The sequence below is a fragment of the Lithobates pipiens genome, unplaced genomic scaffold (assembly GCF_037356315.1).
Source record: "Lithobates pipiens isolate NorthernLeopardFrog02 unplaced genomic scaffold, aLitPip1_a1.2 Scaffold_8, whole genome shotgun sequence".
In the NCBI taxonomy this organism is placed as follows: Eukaryota; Metazoa; Chordata; class Amphibia; order Anura; family Ranidae; genus Lithobates; species Lithobates pipiens.
Window position 1 is genome coordinate 459,985,379 of NW_027507903.1, and position 14,096 is coordinate 459,999,474.

At 42.9% G+C, this 14,096-nt stretch overlaps 1 protein-coding gene across 1 annotated transcript in view; it reads left to right on the forward strand.

Annotated features, from left to right (window-relative positions):
• The window catches only part of PWP1 (PWP1 homolog, endonuclein), a 103,916-nt gene that overhangs the window by 8,031 nt on the left and 81,789 nt on the right, over nt 1–14,096 (forward strand). The window contains exons 3-4 of the mRNA XM_077468484.1: nt 360–547; nt 12,820–12,905. Coding sequence (XP_077324610.1) covers nt 360–547; nt 12,820–12,905 — 274 coding nt within the window. The remainder of the gene's footprint in view (nt 1–359; nt 548–12,819; nt 12,906–14,096) is intronic.

The window sequence follows — 14,096 nt, forward strand, 5'->3', positions numbered from 1 at the left end:
GCTTCTGTTTTTTCATGCCAACATCTTGTATTGGGGTGTCGGTCATTTTCTGACCACTCAAAGCAAGCAACCCTACTCATGGCCTAGTCCTGGGATATGTAATATGTATCCCAGGATGCTGCGGGGGGTGATCTTAAGGCATGCCACCCTCGCCTAGGTGAGGAATGGAGAAGCGGGAGTAAAAATTAACCTTGCAAAAAACAAAAATGTGACGTTGTAACAGGCTGGCTGATGTTAAGTTTTATATTTTGGTGAAGCTCTGTGCTGTGAGCATGCAAGGGCTCATTTCTAGTTTTAAGGAGGGTATCCGTTAATTACATAAAAATTTCCTTTTTATTTTTATTTTTTTGCCCCTCCAGAGAACTTGAGGATAATGAAGATGAAGCTGGTGAGGAAGCAGAAGATAGCATGGGGAACGCAGAGAAACCTGAAGATGAGGACGAGTCCTCCCAACCAGATGAGACTCAGGAGGAAAGCATATCCAATCTGAAAAAGGATGAGCTTGCAGAATATGACTTGGACAATTATGATGAGGAAGGAAAAACCGGTACAAGATCTTTAAAATCTTTTGTAACTAAACAGTTGGTCGAGAATTGTTGGGCTATTAAAGCTGCATTAGGGGCAATTACAGGCAGTGCAATTTTCATTTTTTTGGGGGTCAAAGGTGCAGGCCGCAGGGCTGTCACCCTGACTTTGTCCTCAATACCTAGAGAGTTGGTGGCCTAGAACAATAAGGGAGTTAAGATTTATCAGACGACATTGGTTGCATGCTTGCTCAAGGTCAGTGATACCTTTGGTGAGAAGCCAGGATATGGATGTTTGAACCAGCTGTGCCCCTGAATATAATACATTCTTGAAGCCCGGATGAAAGGGGATGAATTTACACCCCAAAAATGTCTTGCCCAATGGATTCTATACATTTTATCATGGTGCTCCTCTTTTTCTGAATGTCCCATGGCCTACGGTACACCCAAAGGCCCCTGCTTTACTGGAGACACTGCACTCTTTGGGGCTTGTTCACATGGTCAGCATGAGGGGAGATAACAATAGGCAGATAACACATGGTTTTACCATAATCAACCACCTTCCTTAAGCAGTAGAGGACACTGGGGAGGGTTGTACAAATGCTGCAGCAAAAATTACCCCATGTCCACACAGCACCTTTCAGGTGAGTGGGGTTGTGCTAGAACTGCCCTGGAACCACGTTTAATGCTCGTGGCATGGTGGTGCAGGCTTTGCAGGGTAATGCAGGCAGCAAGTTAACATATCGCCTCCCAGCCACCTGGTAACCAACTGCTGAAGCTTTTCACCATGGAACACTTTTTTTTCAGAAGGGAAACAATGGCTGTCACAAGTGTGAATGAGCCCTTACAAGCAACCAATCAACCATGTACTACCAGTCAAAACCTACATCTTTAGTATAAGTGTGATAGTCTTGGAGCCTGTATCTTTTTGAGGAACAGATGTACCTGTACATAGAGGGGATTGTAAGTTCCTTATTGGCTTTCCGCTTTGTTAAAATAACTCTGTGTAAAAAATTGCTTTACCTTTTTAAAATTATGTCTGTGTTCAGTCTGCCTTGATAAAGTGGCATCATCCCTCCAGTTTCGATTGGCTGGTTTCTGTTTTTTTGGTTGGCAGGCTTTAGATATAAAAACATTTAGTTTATTGCTAAAGCAGGGATGAAGAAACTGAGCTGGTGTAAAGTCAAATTATACACAGTTTTTAAATCAGTTTTTTAGGTATTGCTAGATAGTTGTGCGAGAGAGGAAGCAAGCAGAGCCTGTATGCACATGTACGGGTAGATTAGAAAGCAAGAGGAATGGCATGATTCACTTTAAAAATGAATATGGCAGCTACCATATTCCTGCCCTCAGTTTTTATGTTGGCCATTCACATTAATGCAATACAACTGTGATGTGTGTTTTGTTTTGGGGTGCGGTTTTTGTGAGTCATAGATGTCAATGGAAATGCATCACAAACATGTACATGCATGGTTTTTTTTTTCTATTTTTTTTTTTTTGTGTAGTGGTGGTAGTTTTAGTCACCAAACCCATAAAATCGCAAGTAGTAAAGTAGTTAAAATCGCAAACCGCCTGCATATAATCGCACCTCAAATCAAATTCAAAACTCGTCACACTACAATGAACCAAGCCAGTGTATGGCTCAGGGACAATATAAACATCAATATGTTTTCCCATACAGTGCAGTAAGAATGCAAAGGAACCTGCCTTGTGTTGCAGTTTAGATTGTTGGATATTTCTGGTGGCTGGGACCGTGAGTATGGGGTGTGGAAGGAGGCTAGACTGAGAAATGTGGTCATATACACTATGGGGTGCAAATCCACTCTGCACTGCAAGTGCAGTTGAAAGTGCAGTCGCAGTAAATCTGAGGGAAAGATCTGAAATCGGGGGAAGCTCTGCTGATTTTATCATCCAGTCATGTACAAGCAAGAATGCTGTTTTTTTTTTGTTTTTCCTTGCACGCCCCCCCTCGGGTCTACAGCGATTGCCCTTCCAAGTACACTTGCTGTGCAAAGTGGATTTGCCTTTAGTAAATAAACCCCTCAGTTTATATGCGCTTGGCCACCAACTGGCTTGTTTTGGCTAGTTGCAGACACCCTAGAGAATAAAATAGTGGTAGCTCCAATGTTTTTATGTTACATGATATTACTGCAAAGGTCTAGGAAACACAACGTTTTAGTAAAAAAAATACAATAAAAGTTAATTTTAGGGGGCACATCAATGTAATAAATTACCCAATTTTTTTGGTAAAATATAAAAACTGAGGCTTGTCCTGAGTAATACGCAACATATCAAACCTTAAACATGTCAGTACTCTATATTTTCCATAGGTGAAACGATAAAAGCCTCCTACAGGTTATCATTTTAGTGTTACGAAGGAGGTCTGATGCTAGAATTATTTTTCTCATTCAGGCGTGTCTGGCGATATGTAACTTGTATCGCAATTGACGTTTTCAGGCATAGGCAGGCGACCTGCTGTGTGCAGTTATGTGTGTACGTGCGTAAATGTGGGGAGCCTCAGTTTTTTTTGGGGAGGGGAGATTTTCTGTGCTTGGGAGTAACTTACATTTTTTACATTTAAAAACATTTTTTTTTTTTGTTCTCTTTTTTTTTTTCCATTAGGGGACAAAAAGTACCCTGTGTGATGATTCTTATTTTTTTTTGGTGACAGGTTCTTTTTAATGAGACATACAGGATCCAAAGACACTGCATGTCTCCCCTGTGCGCCACTATATGTAATGCAATGCACATCGCACTGCATTTAAGGCCGGGAAACTGTCAACAACTAGAAGTGTGCAGGCATGAGCATTCGGACGGCAGCCCAGGCACCAGGACCAACCTTCTTGTCACTATGGTGACCTGGCGCCTCAGATTTGTCGAGCCCTGCTTTAAAGGCCAAATTAACTTTAAGTTTCAATCAGCTAAATGCATTTCAGGCACATCAAAACAAAAGTTTTGCAAAGTCAAGTTGCAAAGAAAGCAGTCACAACACAGTAAAAAAGCCTGTCCCTGCCTGCATGCTGTAGTGTTTGACCTTTTCTCCTTGCGTGCAAGCAGAGAGAAAAGCTGAATGCATAAACTTTGCTGATTGCAGAGCTTTAGGTATGACAACAGGGGCATGTCTGGCTCTTACATGAACTCCTGCTTCCATATGGTGAGCAGAGGGCCTTTCTGCAGCATGCTGGCATTGATCAAGCTTTTCTACTGTGTTGTGGCCGCTTTCATTTGTTTTGATGCACCTAAAATGAATTAAGCTGTTTGAAACTTTTAGGCCCCTTTCACAAATGCGGACGATATGTCCGTATTTCATCCATCCGTTTGCGGATGAAATACAGACATACATTCATCCCTATGGGATAGCGGGTGTCTGCGGATGAGCATCCGCAGACACCCGATTTCATCCGCCTCCGCAACAGTCCGATTCTGCAGACGGAGGAAAATCCTATTTTTCTATCCGTCTGCAGAGCGGATCGGACGAACGCGGACAGACGGTCCGTGCTCGTCCGATCCCCATAGAGGAGAGCGGAGAGCTGACAGGGCGGTCCCTGCACAGTGTGCGGAGACCGCCCTGTCCGCAGCCGGCTCAGCGGGGACAACGGAGCGATCCCCGCTGAGCGAGCGGATCATCACGGGGTGGATCTTTACTGATCTGCCCCGTGTGAAAGAGGCCTAACATTCAATTGGATATATCACTCTGATGAGCAATTTTACCACTGGAGACAAATAGCCAGCAACAGGAATATCTATTGCTATGGCCAGATGCAGCATGATGTCATTTGTCGCTGGCTCAAATGCTGCAGAATCTTGATTGCTAGCGATGGGGACGACATCTGACTACTCTAGATACAGATAGAATGATTTCATAGGGAACAGACAGCCTGTTGGTGATCATGTCATAGGCGATTTTCCTCAAATCATTAGTGGCGTCGCTAGGGGGTGGCTTCTGTGGCTACAGCCGAGAATCTGGAGCCCATAGCCCTGAGTCTCCTACCAGGTGCACGGGTCCACTCTCCAGTAGGCCAACAAGGCCACCTGCCCTGGGGCTGCTTTGAGGACAGCGGCGTCTGTAAAAGATTTGGCTGCGGGCCTGTGCCGACATGTTAAGTGCACATGCGCCCCCACCACACGGGAAAGCCTATATACGCTCAGCCCTTTTCGGGCAGGTGGGTGCATGCACAGTGATGCAATGGCACTGGGCTGGGCCATTTTTAAATGTGAACTTGAAGTGTTACCTCTGTGAGGTCTCGGGGGTGGCATGCGCCTCTCATAATGTATATTATATACATGTACATGCCCGCTCAAGAGTATGACTTTTTTTACTTCGCTGCTTTGGGCTCTAAACCCCGATCTTTTGTAGACCTAGCAACGCTAGGGGCCGATTACGTGATGTCTGTGCAGTGCGAGTTCAGCCGTACAGTTGTATGGCTGAACTCGCATTGGATTCGTGCAAAAAAGATGCAGGGACTTTTTTCACCCTGCACTGGGGTTGGACATGGGTGTTCTCAACCATGCAATCCAATTCCTGTGCGAGTTCGCGGTTCGCACTGAAATCTGTGAACCGATCTGAGGGTGTCATTAACAATGTATTGACACCCACAGTGGTTCGCAGAGGTCAGTGTGAACTGCCTGCAAGAGAGATGCGATGCGGGAACCTGCACTGTAATCGGGCTGGTTCCCGCATCATATATGTGTGAACCTAGGCTGAGTGGCATGATTGCTAGTGGCATAGTCATCCCTCAGACATCAACCTAACTGTTCTAAAGATTACTACCATTTTTATTTTATAGTTCTGATGTTCTGTACATAATCCATGCTTAATTTAATATGTGTTTATTTTGTAAAAGTCCCCCCCCCCCCCCCCCCCGTGTTGTACAAGTGACCGTTATTTTATAACCCCTTTTTTAATCAATGAAAGTAATACAAGACAACAGATTTGTTGGAGCAAGGTTACTGCAGTAGTAATTACAGCTTAATCAATTTACATTTGCCTCATCAGCTGGTGAGATGAGACAATTTTGTTCAGGATTGATTAGAAAGAATTGATTGGGACATGATACATGGTTCAGAGAAGGATGGCAAAAAGCTGAAATCTCTTTTTAAAAGACTGGATAGAGAATTTGAGGAACTAAAGAAGAACCCTAACCACAGCTTGCTTCTAAACTGACCGTGTAATATGAATTGGATGCAGTTTTAGAAATGGAAGACTTATTGTGTGAACCTAATTTTAGGAAAGCATTCATTTTCTTTTTTTTTAAAGTCATTGTAAAGTCTTTTTTTTTTTGTAAGGTAAAAATAACTAACAAACGTTATACTTACCTGCCCTATGCAGTGGATTTGCACAGAGCAGACCTGATCCTCCTCTTCTTGTGTGATCCTCCTGTTGAGTGCCGCCATAGCAAGCAGCATGCTATGGAAGTACCCAATCCAAGCCACCGCTCCGTGTGTCCATTCAGACACGGAGCCGCCGCCCACCCCCGCCCCCTTTCTCTCCTCATTGGCTGACTGACTTTGACACCAGCGGGAGCCAATGGTTCTGCCAGGCGATTTCTGCAATTTTTTCATTGCTTTTTTGTTTTCCCTTACAGCTTTCAGAGCTTGATAAAGACCCATAAGGTGCTACTGATTTTTAGGACACAATGATATTTGTGCAAATATTTTAAAAACAATATTTTCGTTAAAAATACACTAAAATCATTATAAGCAGATACATTTTACAATATTCCTACTAAATACAAAAGCTTAACCTGTATAGAGTTAATTAATAACAAATATTTTTAATTTTTAAATTAAGCCTTTTTGCAAAATGGTGAAAACTGAATGTACGCAAAAATGTAAATGACCACATTTCTCTAAAAAAAAAATCCCCCCCAACCATATATTTTCTGAAATCATAGGACCAGTAGATTAAAAAGAAGGTGCTACTGATTTTTAAGGCCCCACGATTTTTTCACAAATTTTTACGAAAGCATCATCTTCACTAAAAATGCACCAAAAATATTCTTAGCAGATACAAACGGCAAATTTTACAAAATTCCTGCTCAATTCCTACTAAATATAAAAGCTCAACCTGTATTGAATTAATAAATTGACAAATCTATATTGTATATTTTAAATTTCGCCTTTTTGAGAAGGACGTATGCAAACATTTCTCAAAAAAATCTGAAGGTTTTCCTTTTTTACTTACAGCTTTCAGGGTTTGTAAAGGAACCCCCAAACCATACATTTTCTGAAAGCTCATGGCCAGTAGAATAAAAAGAAGGTGCTACTGATTTTTAAGGCACCGCAATATTTGTGCGAATATTTATCAAACAATATTTTTGCTAAAAGTACACTAAAATCATTAATAGTAGATTCATACATGGCAAAATGTACAAAATTCCTAGTAAATATAATATGTGTTGAGTTAATAAATATCAAATATTTGTACATTTTAAAATGCACCTTTTTGTGAAATGGTACGCAAAACTGGAAATAAAAACAATTTATGCAAAAAATCTGGAGGTTACCATTTTTCACCTGCAGCTTTCAAAATTTGAAAAGACCCCTCAAACTAAACATTTTCTGAAAGCACATGATCTGTAGAATAAAAAAAAGTACAGATTTTTTAGGGCCCCGTAATAATTGCGCAAATGTTCATCATATTGCTATTTTCACAAAAAATACACTAAAATAATTAAAGGATCACTAAAGGCAAAATAAAAAATAAAATAAAAAAATAACAAACATGTTATACTTCCCTCCACCGTGCAGCTTGTTTTGCACAGAGTGGCCTAATGCATAGAATGCATTAAGGTGAAAAAAAAAAGTTTACCTTTACAACCCCTTTAATAGTGCACATAAACACAGAAAAACTTACAAAATTCCTTCTAAGTTACTACTAAAGCATCGTTCACTTATGGCATATTAAAGTGGAGGGCCACCCTGAAAAAAAATAAATACATTAAAAATGAGAAAAAAATCATGAAAAACATTTTTTTATAACTTACCAGAAATGCCTGTTGCTAGGCACATCATCCTAATCTGCCTCTTCCTCCTCCGCGGAGATCTTCTTTCTTCTCTCCTCGTCGCGTTGTCTTCTGGGTAATGGGGCGCGCTGTGTTCTGGGAACTGTGTGTCCCAGAACACAGCGCGTCCCATTCACAAAGCGCTGCACGACAAACGCATGCGCAGTAGGAAACGGGCAGTGAAGCCGCAAGGCTCCACTGCCTGTTTCTCTTAGCGAAAATGGCACCGGGACCCGAGACCGAGGGACGGGTCAGCCTCGGTTGGCCGACATCGCGGGCGCCCTGGACAGGTAAGTGTGCTTATTAAAAGTCAGCAGCTACAGTGTTTGCAGCTGCTGACTTTTACATTTTTTTTTTTTTTTAAACTGGCCCTCCTCTTTAACCACTTCAGCCCCGGACCAATAAACACCTTAAGGACCAGAGGTCTTTTTCCAATTTCGCACTGCGCTGCTTTAACTGGTAATTGCGCGGTCATGCAATATTGCACCCAAACGAAATTTGCATCCTTTTCTTCCCACAAATAGAGCTTTCTTTTGATGGTATTTGATTGCCTCTGCGATTTTTATTTTTTGCGATATAAATGGAAAAAGAGCGAAAATTTTGAAAAAAAAAGATATTTTCTTCTTTTTGTTATAAGAAAAATCGAATAAACTAAATTTTAGTCATACATTGAGGGCAAAATTTATTCAGCCACATGTCTTTAGTAAAAAAAAATGTCAATAAGCGTATATTTTTTGGTTTGCGCAAAAGTTATAGCGTCTACAAACTAGAGTACATTTTCTGGAATTTACACAGCTTTTAATTTATGACTATGCCTATCTCATTTCTTGAGGTGCTAAAATGGCAGGGCAGTACAAACCCCCCCCCCCCCCAAATGACCCCATTTTGGAAAGTAGACACCCCAAGGAAATTGCTGATGGGTATGTTGAGCCCATTGAATATTTATTTTTTTTGTCCGAAGGGATTGAATAATGACAAAAAAAAAATAAAAATTTTTACAAAAAGTTGTCACTAATTGATATATTGCTCACACATGCCATGGGCATATGTGAAATGACACCCCAAAATACATTCTGCTGCTTCTCCTGAGTACAGGGATACCACATGTGTGGGACTTTTTGGGAGTCTAGTCGCGCACGGAACCCCGAAAACCAATCACCACCTTCAGGATTTCTAAGGGTGTAAATTTTTGATTTTACTCCTTACTACCTATCACAGTTTCGAAGGCCATAAAATGCCAAAATAGCACAAAACCCCCCAAAATGACCCCATTTTGGAAAGTAGACACCCCAAGCTATTTACTGAGAGGCATGTTGAGTCCATGGAATATTTTATATTTTGCCACAAGTTGCGGGAATATTACAAACTTTTTTTTTTTTGCACAAAGTTGTCACTAAATGATATATTGCTCACACATGCTATGGGCATAAGTCAAATTACACCCCAAAATAAATTCTGCTGCTTCTCCCGAGTACGGGGATACCACATGTGGGGGACTTTTTGGGAGCCTAGCCACGTACGGGCCCCCGAAAACCAAGCACTGCCTTCCGGATTTAAATATAAAATGCTACCAAAAAACCTGTTAGCGATGGCAGGGATCAGGCCTGACTCTGCGATCGCTGCAGTTATGTGTTTAGTGTTTTGTAAGTGACAGTGATCGATCGATACTGCACTTGGGTGGGCTGGGCAGAGGGGCAAAACGCAGGTGCTAGCAGGTATCTGGGCTGATCCCGCTAACAATGCGTTTTTTTGGAACCCTAAACTGCTGGGGACGCTAGTATAGATCTGATCAGATCAGATATTGATCTGTTCAGATTCTATACCACTACGGGAGGTTTATGCTTTGCGCGTGGGTGTTAGCGGTACTGGCACTAACCTAGCGCTGCCTGGGGCGACGCAGACCCTGACCCTAAAACCTAATTGATATCACCCGCCGGGTGATCAGGGGGTTAAACCTTTATTGGGTAATAAATGGTGGGTGCCCTGATGCTATAAAAAACAAACTAACCAGAGTCACCCGTAACACTTTTACGGTGATCAGTGGTGAAAGGGTTAACTAGGGGCAATCAGGGGGTTCAAATTTTTATTAGGTAGTATATGGGGGTCCCTGGCGCTATATAAAAACCTGACGGGGAACCTAAATAACTAACTGGCTAACCAGCGTCACCAGTGACACTTATACTGTGATCGCTGGTGAAAGGGTTAACTAGGGGCAATTGGGTAGTATATGGGGGTACCTAGCGCTATAAAAACCTGGCGGTGAACCTAAAAAAAATAACTAGCTACCTAGCGACAGTAGCGACACTAATGCAGCGATCAGAAAAATGATCGCTTAGTGACACTGGCAAAAGGGGGTGAAAGGGTTAACTAGCGGCAATCAGGGGGTTAAGATCATAATTGGGTAGTATATCGGGGTACCTAGCGCTATAAAAACCTGGCGGTGAACCTAAAAAAATAACTAGCGACACTAATGCAGCGATCAGAAAAATGATCGCTTAGTGACACTGGCAAAAGGGGGTGAAAGGGTTAACTAGCAGCAATCAGGGGGTTAAAACCATTATTGGGTAGTATATCGGGGTACCTAGCGCTATAAAAACCTGGCGGTGAACCTAAAAAAATAACTAGCTACCTAGCGACAGTAGCGACACTAATGCAGCGATCAGAAAAACGATCGCTTAGTGACACTGGCAAAAGGGGGTGAAAGGGTTAACTAGCGGCAATCGGGGGTTAAAACCATTATTGGGTAGTATATTGGGGTACCTAGCGATATAAAAACCTGGCGGTGAACCTAAAAAAATAACTAGCTACCTAGCGACACATGCAGCGATCAGAAAAATGATCGCTTAGTGACACTGGCAAAAGGGGGTGAAAGGGTTAACTCTAGGGGCAATCAGGGGGTTAAATCTTTATTGGGGGGTGATAGGGGGCTACCCTGGACCTAACACTAACTGTCCTGACAGTTTTTACTGTCACAACTGACACTGAATGCAGTGATCAGTAAAGAAATGATCACTGCAATCAGTGACACTGTGACTGGGGGGGGGGGTTTGTGTGCCTGTGTGTACCTACATGTCAGTGTAGTGTTGGTGCACACTTACTTTGAGTCTTCTCCTCGTAGTCCGGTCAAAAAGACCGCCCCGAGGAGAATGACATCACTTCCTCCTTCCTGTGTAAACAATACACAGTGGGAGGAAGCTTCTCATTGGCCAGGAGCGATCCAGAGGGGGTGGCTGAAAACCAACGGCCATCCCCTCATCACGGAACGCTCCTGGAGCGAACCGGACCGTCGTATCCAGCGGGAGGGGGTCCGATCGGACCTAAACCTAATAACTGGTTGGGCCACCCTTAGCAGCAACAACTGCAACCAAGCGTTTGCGATAACGTGCAATGAGGCTTTTACAGCGTCCTGGAGGAATTTTGGCCCACTCATGTTTGCAGAATTGTCCTAATTCAGTTACATTAGAGGGTTTTCGAGCATGAACTGCCTTTTTAAGGTCATACCACAACATCTCAATAGGATTCAGGTCAGGACTTTGGCTAGGCCACTCCAAAGTCTTCATTTTGTTTTTCTTCAGCCATTCGGTGGTGGACTTGCTGGTGTGTTTAGGATCATTGTCCTGCTGCAGAACCCAAGTTCGTTTCAGCTTGAGTACACGAACAGATGGTCGGACATTCTCCTTCAGGATCTCTTGGTAGACAGCAGAATTCATAGTTCCTTTTATCACGGCAAGTCTTCCAGGTCCTGAAGCAGCAAAACAGCCCCAGACCATCACACTACCACCACCATATTTTACTGTTGGTATAATGTTCTTTTTATGAAATGCAGTGTTCCTTCTACGCCAGATATACTTGGACACACACCTTCCAAAGAGTTCCACTTTTGTCTCATCGGTCCACAGAATGTTGTCCCAAAAGTCTTGGGGATCATCAAGATGTGTTGTGGAGAAATTGAGACGAGCTTTGATGTTCTTTTTGCTCAGCAGTGGTTTTCTCCTTGGAATGCAGGCCATTTTTGCCCAGTCTTTTCCTGATGGTGGAGGCATGAACGCTGACCTTAACTGAGGCAAGTGAGGCCTGCAGTTCCTTGGACGTTGTTGTGGGGTCTTTTGTGACCTCTTGGATGAGTCGTCGCTGCGCTCTTGGGGTAATTTTGGGCGGCCGGCCACTCCTGGGAAGGTTCACCACTGTTCCATGTCTTCGCCATTTGTGGATAATGGCTCTCACTGTGGTTCGCTGGATTCCCAAAGCTTTGGAAATGGCTTTATAACCCTTTCCAGACTGATAGATCTCAATTACTTTCTTTCTCAATTGTTCCTGAATTTCTTTGGGTCTCGGCATGATGTGTAGCTTTTAAGGATCTTCTGGTGGACCTTACTGTGTCAAGCAGCTCCTATTTAAGTGATGCCTTGATTGTGAACAGGTGTGGCAATAATCAGACCTGGGTGTGGCTAGAGAAATTGAACTCAGGTGTGGACAACCACAGTTATAGTATGCTTTAACAAGGGGGGCAATCACTTTTTCACACAGGGCCATGATGGTTTGGATTTTTTTTCACCTTTAATAATAAACACCTTCATTTACAAATTGCATTTTGTGTTTACTTGTGTTGTCCTTGACTATTGTTTAAATTGGTTTGATGTTCCAAAACACTTAAGTGTGACAAACATGCAAAGGAACAGGAAATGAGGAAGGGGGCAAACACTTTTTCACACCACTGTACATGTACGTGCTTGTGCCTGCCTGTGCCATTGTGTTGACGTACATTGGCAATACGGCGGTCCTTAAGTGGTTAAAGTGTAAGCCCATGGAGGGCCATGTTTACCCACACAGGGATGCACAAGTGTTCCGTGCATCTCCATACAGGCAGTCCCATTTATGTCAATAGGGATGCAATGGCTGCACAGGCATAGCTGCTGTCTGACATCCATGTGGGTACATGACCCCAAACGCAGGAAGTGTGAGCTCAGGGACATGCATGCGGACCTACATGGATGGTAAATTCGAAGCAACAGCTCTGTTCATGCAGGTGCTACATCCCAATTGACATCAAGCAGCTGCTGTGTGAGAAAGCCGCTTCACTCCTGGCAGTGCACCTGGATCATAATGATAGCTATACTCCTGGTGCTGAATAAAATATAAATTCTAAATACGCAAGATAAGTCCTCAAGGTGACTTGCACCTCATTGGACTTAACCCGTTGTAAGCTAGCACTTTTAATAAAGTGGCTGAGTTCTTGAAGTGCTGTTTTAAACATTAACTGATAAATGCTATTAAATCTTATGTCTTACTAGATGTTGCGAACCTTGGAGACAGTCTGGCTGGTCTTACTGTATACAGCTGCAACGAACAGGATGCTTATGTCACCCTAAAAGATACCGTATGTATACATGCATTTTTGTGTCTGCACCTGGTAAAATCAAGTAAAAAGAAAAAAGTTAGAGCTATTGATTAGGGACATTGTGCCCTCTGAGTGAGATCAAATGTAAAACGCAGCATAATTCATCACACCAAACATGTTGATTGTTCTGTGACTGTTTGGTCGTATGTAGTTTGATGTAGCAGCTTTTTTGCTTGGAATCACATTTACGGTAACAAAGGTGGAGCTGACAGGTCTCATGAAAGGGATATGAGATGTAGGATATAAAAGCGAAAATATAGTTTATTTTCAGTGAGCACATATTTTGAAGAATTTCTGCCGTGTTTATCTGAAAGTTATTTTTTGTGATTCTCACATTCTTACATTTTTACGTTTCTATATCTTTGTTGTATTAAATGTAGGGATTTGTAGTGTAGCCCCTAGAGCAGGGCTCAAAATTTTTCAAGTCCTGAGCTACTAGCCAGGCCTCAAGGGTTACTCGCCGCCAGTTGCCCTGCCCCTACCCTGCCCCACCACTAATTCCACCCCTAAACATGCCCTCATAAATTATCTCATGAAATGACACTGAAAAGTTTTATGCAGAATTAAGTTATAAAAATTTTAACAGCTTTATCTGTGCCCAAAAATGCAGCCTATCTGTGTCCGCCAGTGCAGCCTACCTGTGAAGGGGAAGAGAGAGGAGAGCCATCACTGTCTGGTTGATCACAGCGTCAGGGAACATAGCAGCTTTCATTTGGATTGGACGGGTGATCTATCAAAGTGCCCAGACAAAGAGGAGGCTCTGTGTATAACGGTGCATGGCGGGGAACACAGCTATTGAAATGAAAGTTATGTTCCCTCGGGGGGTCTGATCAACCAGGCGGCAGCTCTTTCCTCTCTTCCCCTGCGACCGTTGGGAGAACGGCTCCCATACAAGAGGGCTGCGGCTGGTAAACCCCCCCCCCCCCCGCCTCAGGTAGCCCACACTGACCAGCCCTCAAAGTCCACTCTCAAGATAGATGAGTGATTACGCTCTCTATGCTTCCATGCTTCACAACTGCTGGGATAACAGTTTTTTTTTTTTTTTTTTGTATTTTTACAATTTAACCTTCATAACTCTTTTTTTCATTTTTTTATTTATCAGCCCTGTTGGGGGGTGGGAGGCTTTGGTGAGAGATCAGGAGTCTAAACAGACCCCTGATATCTCCCCTT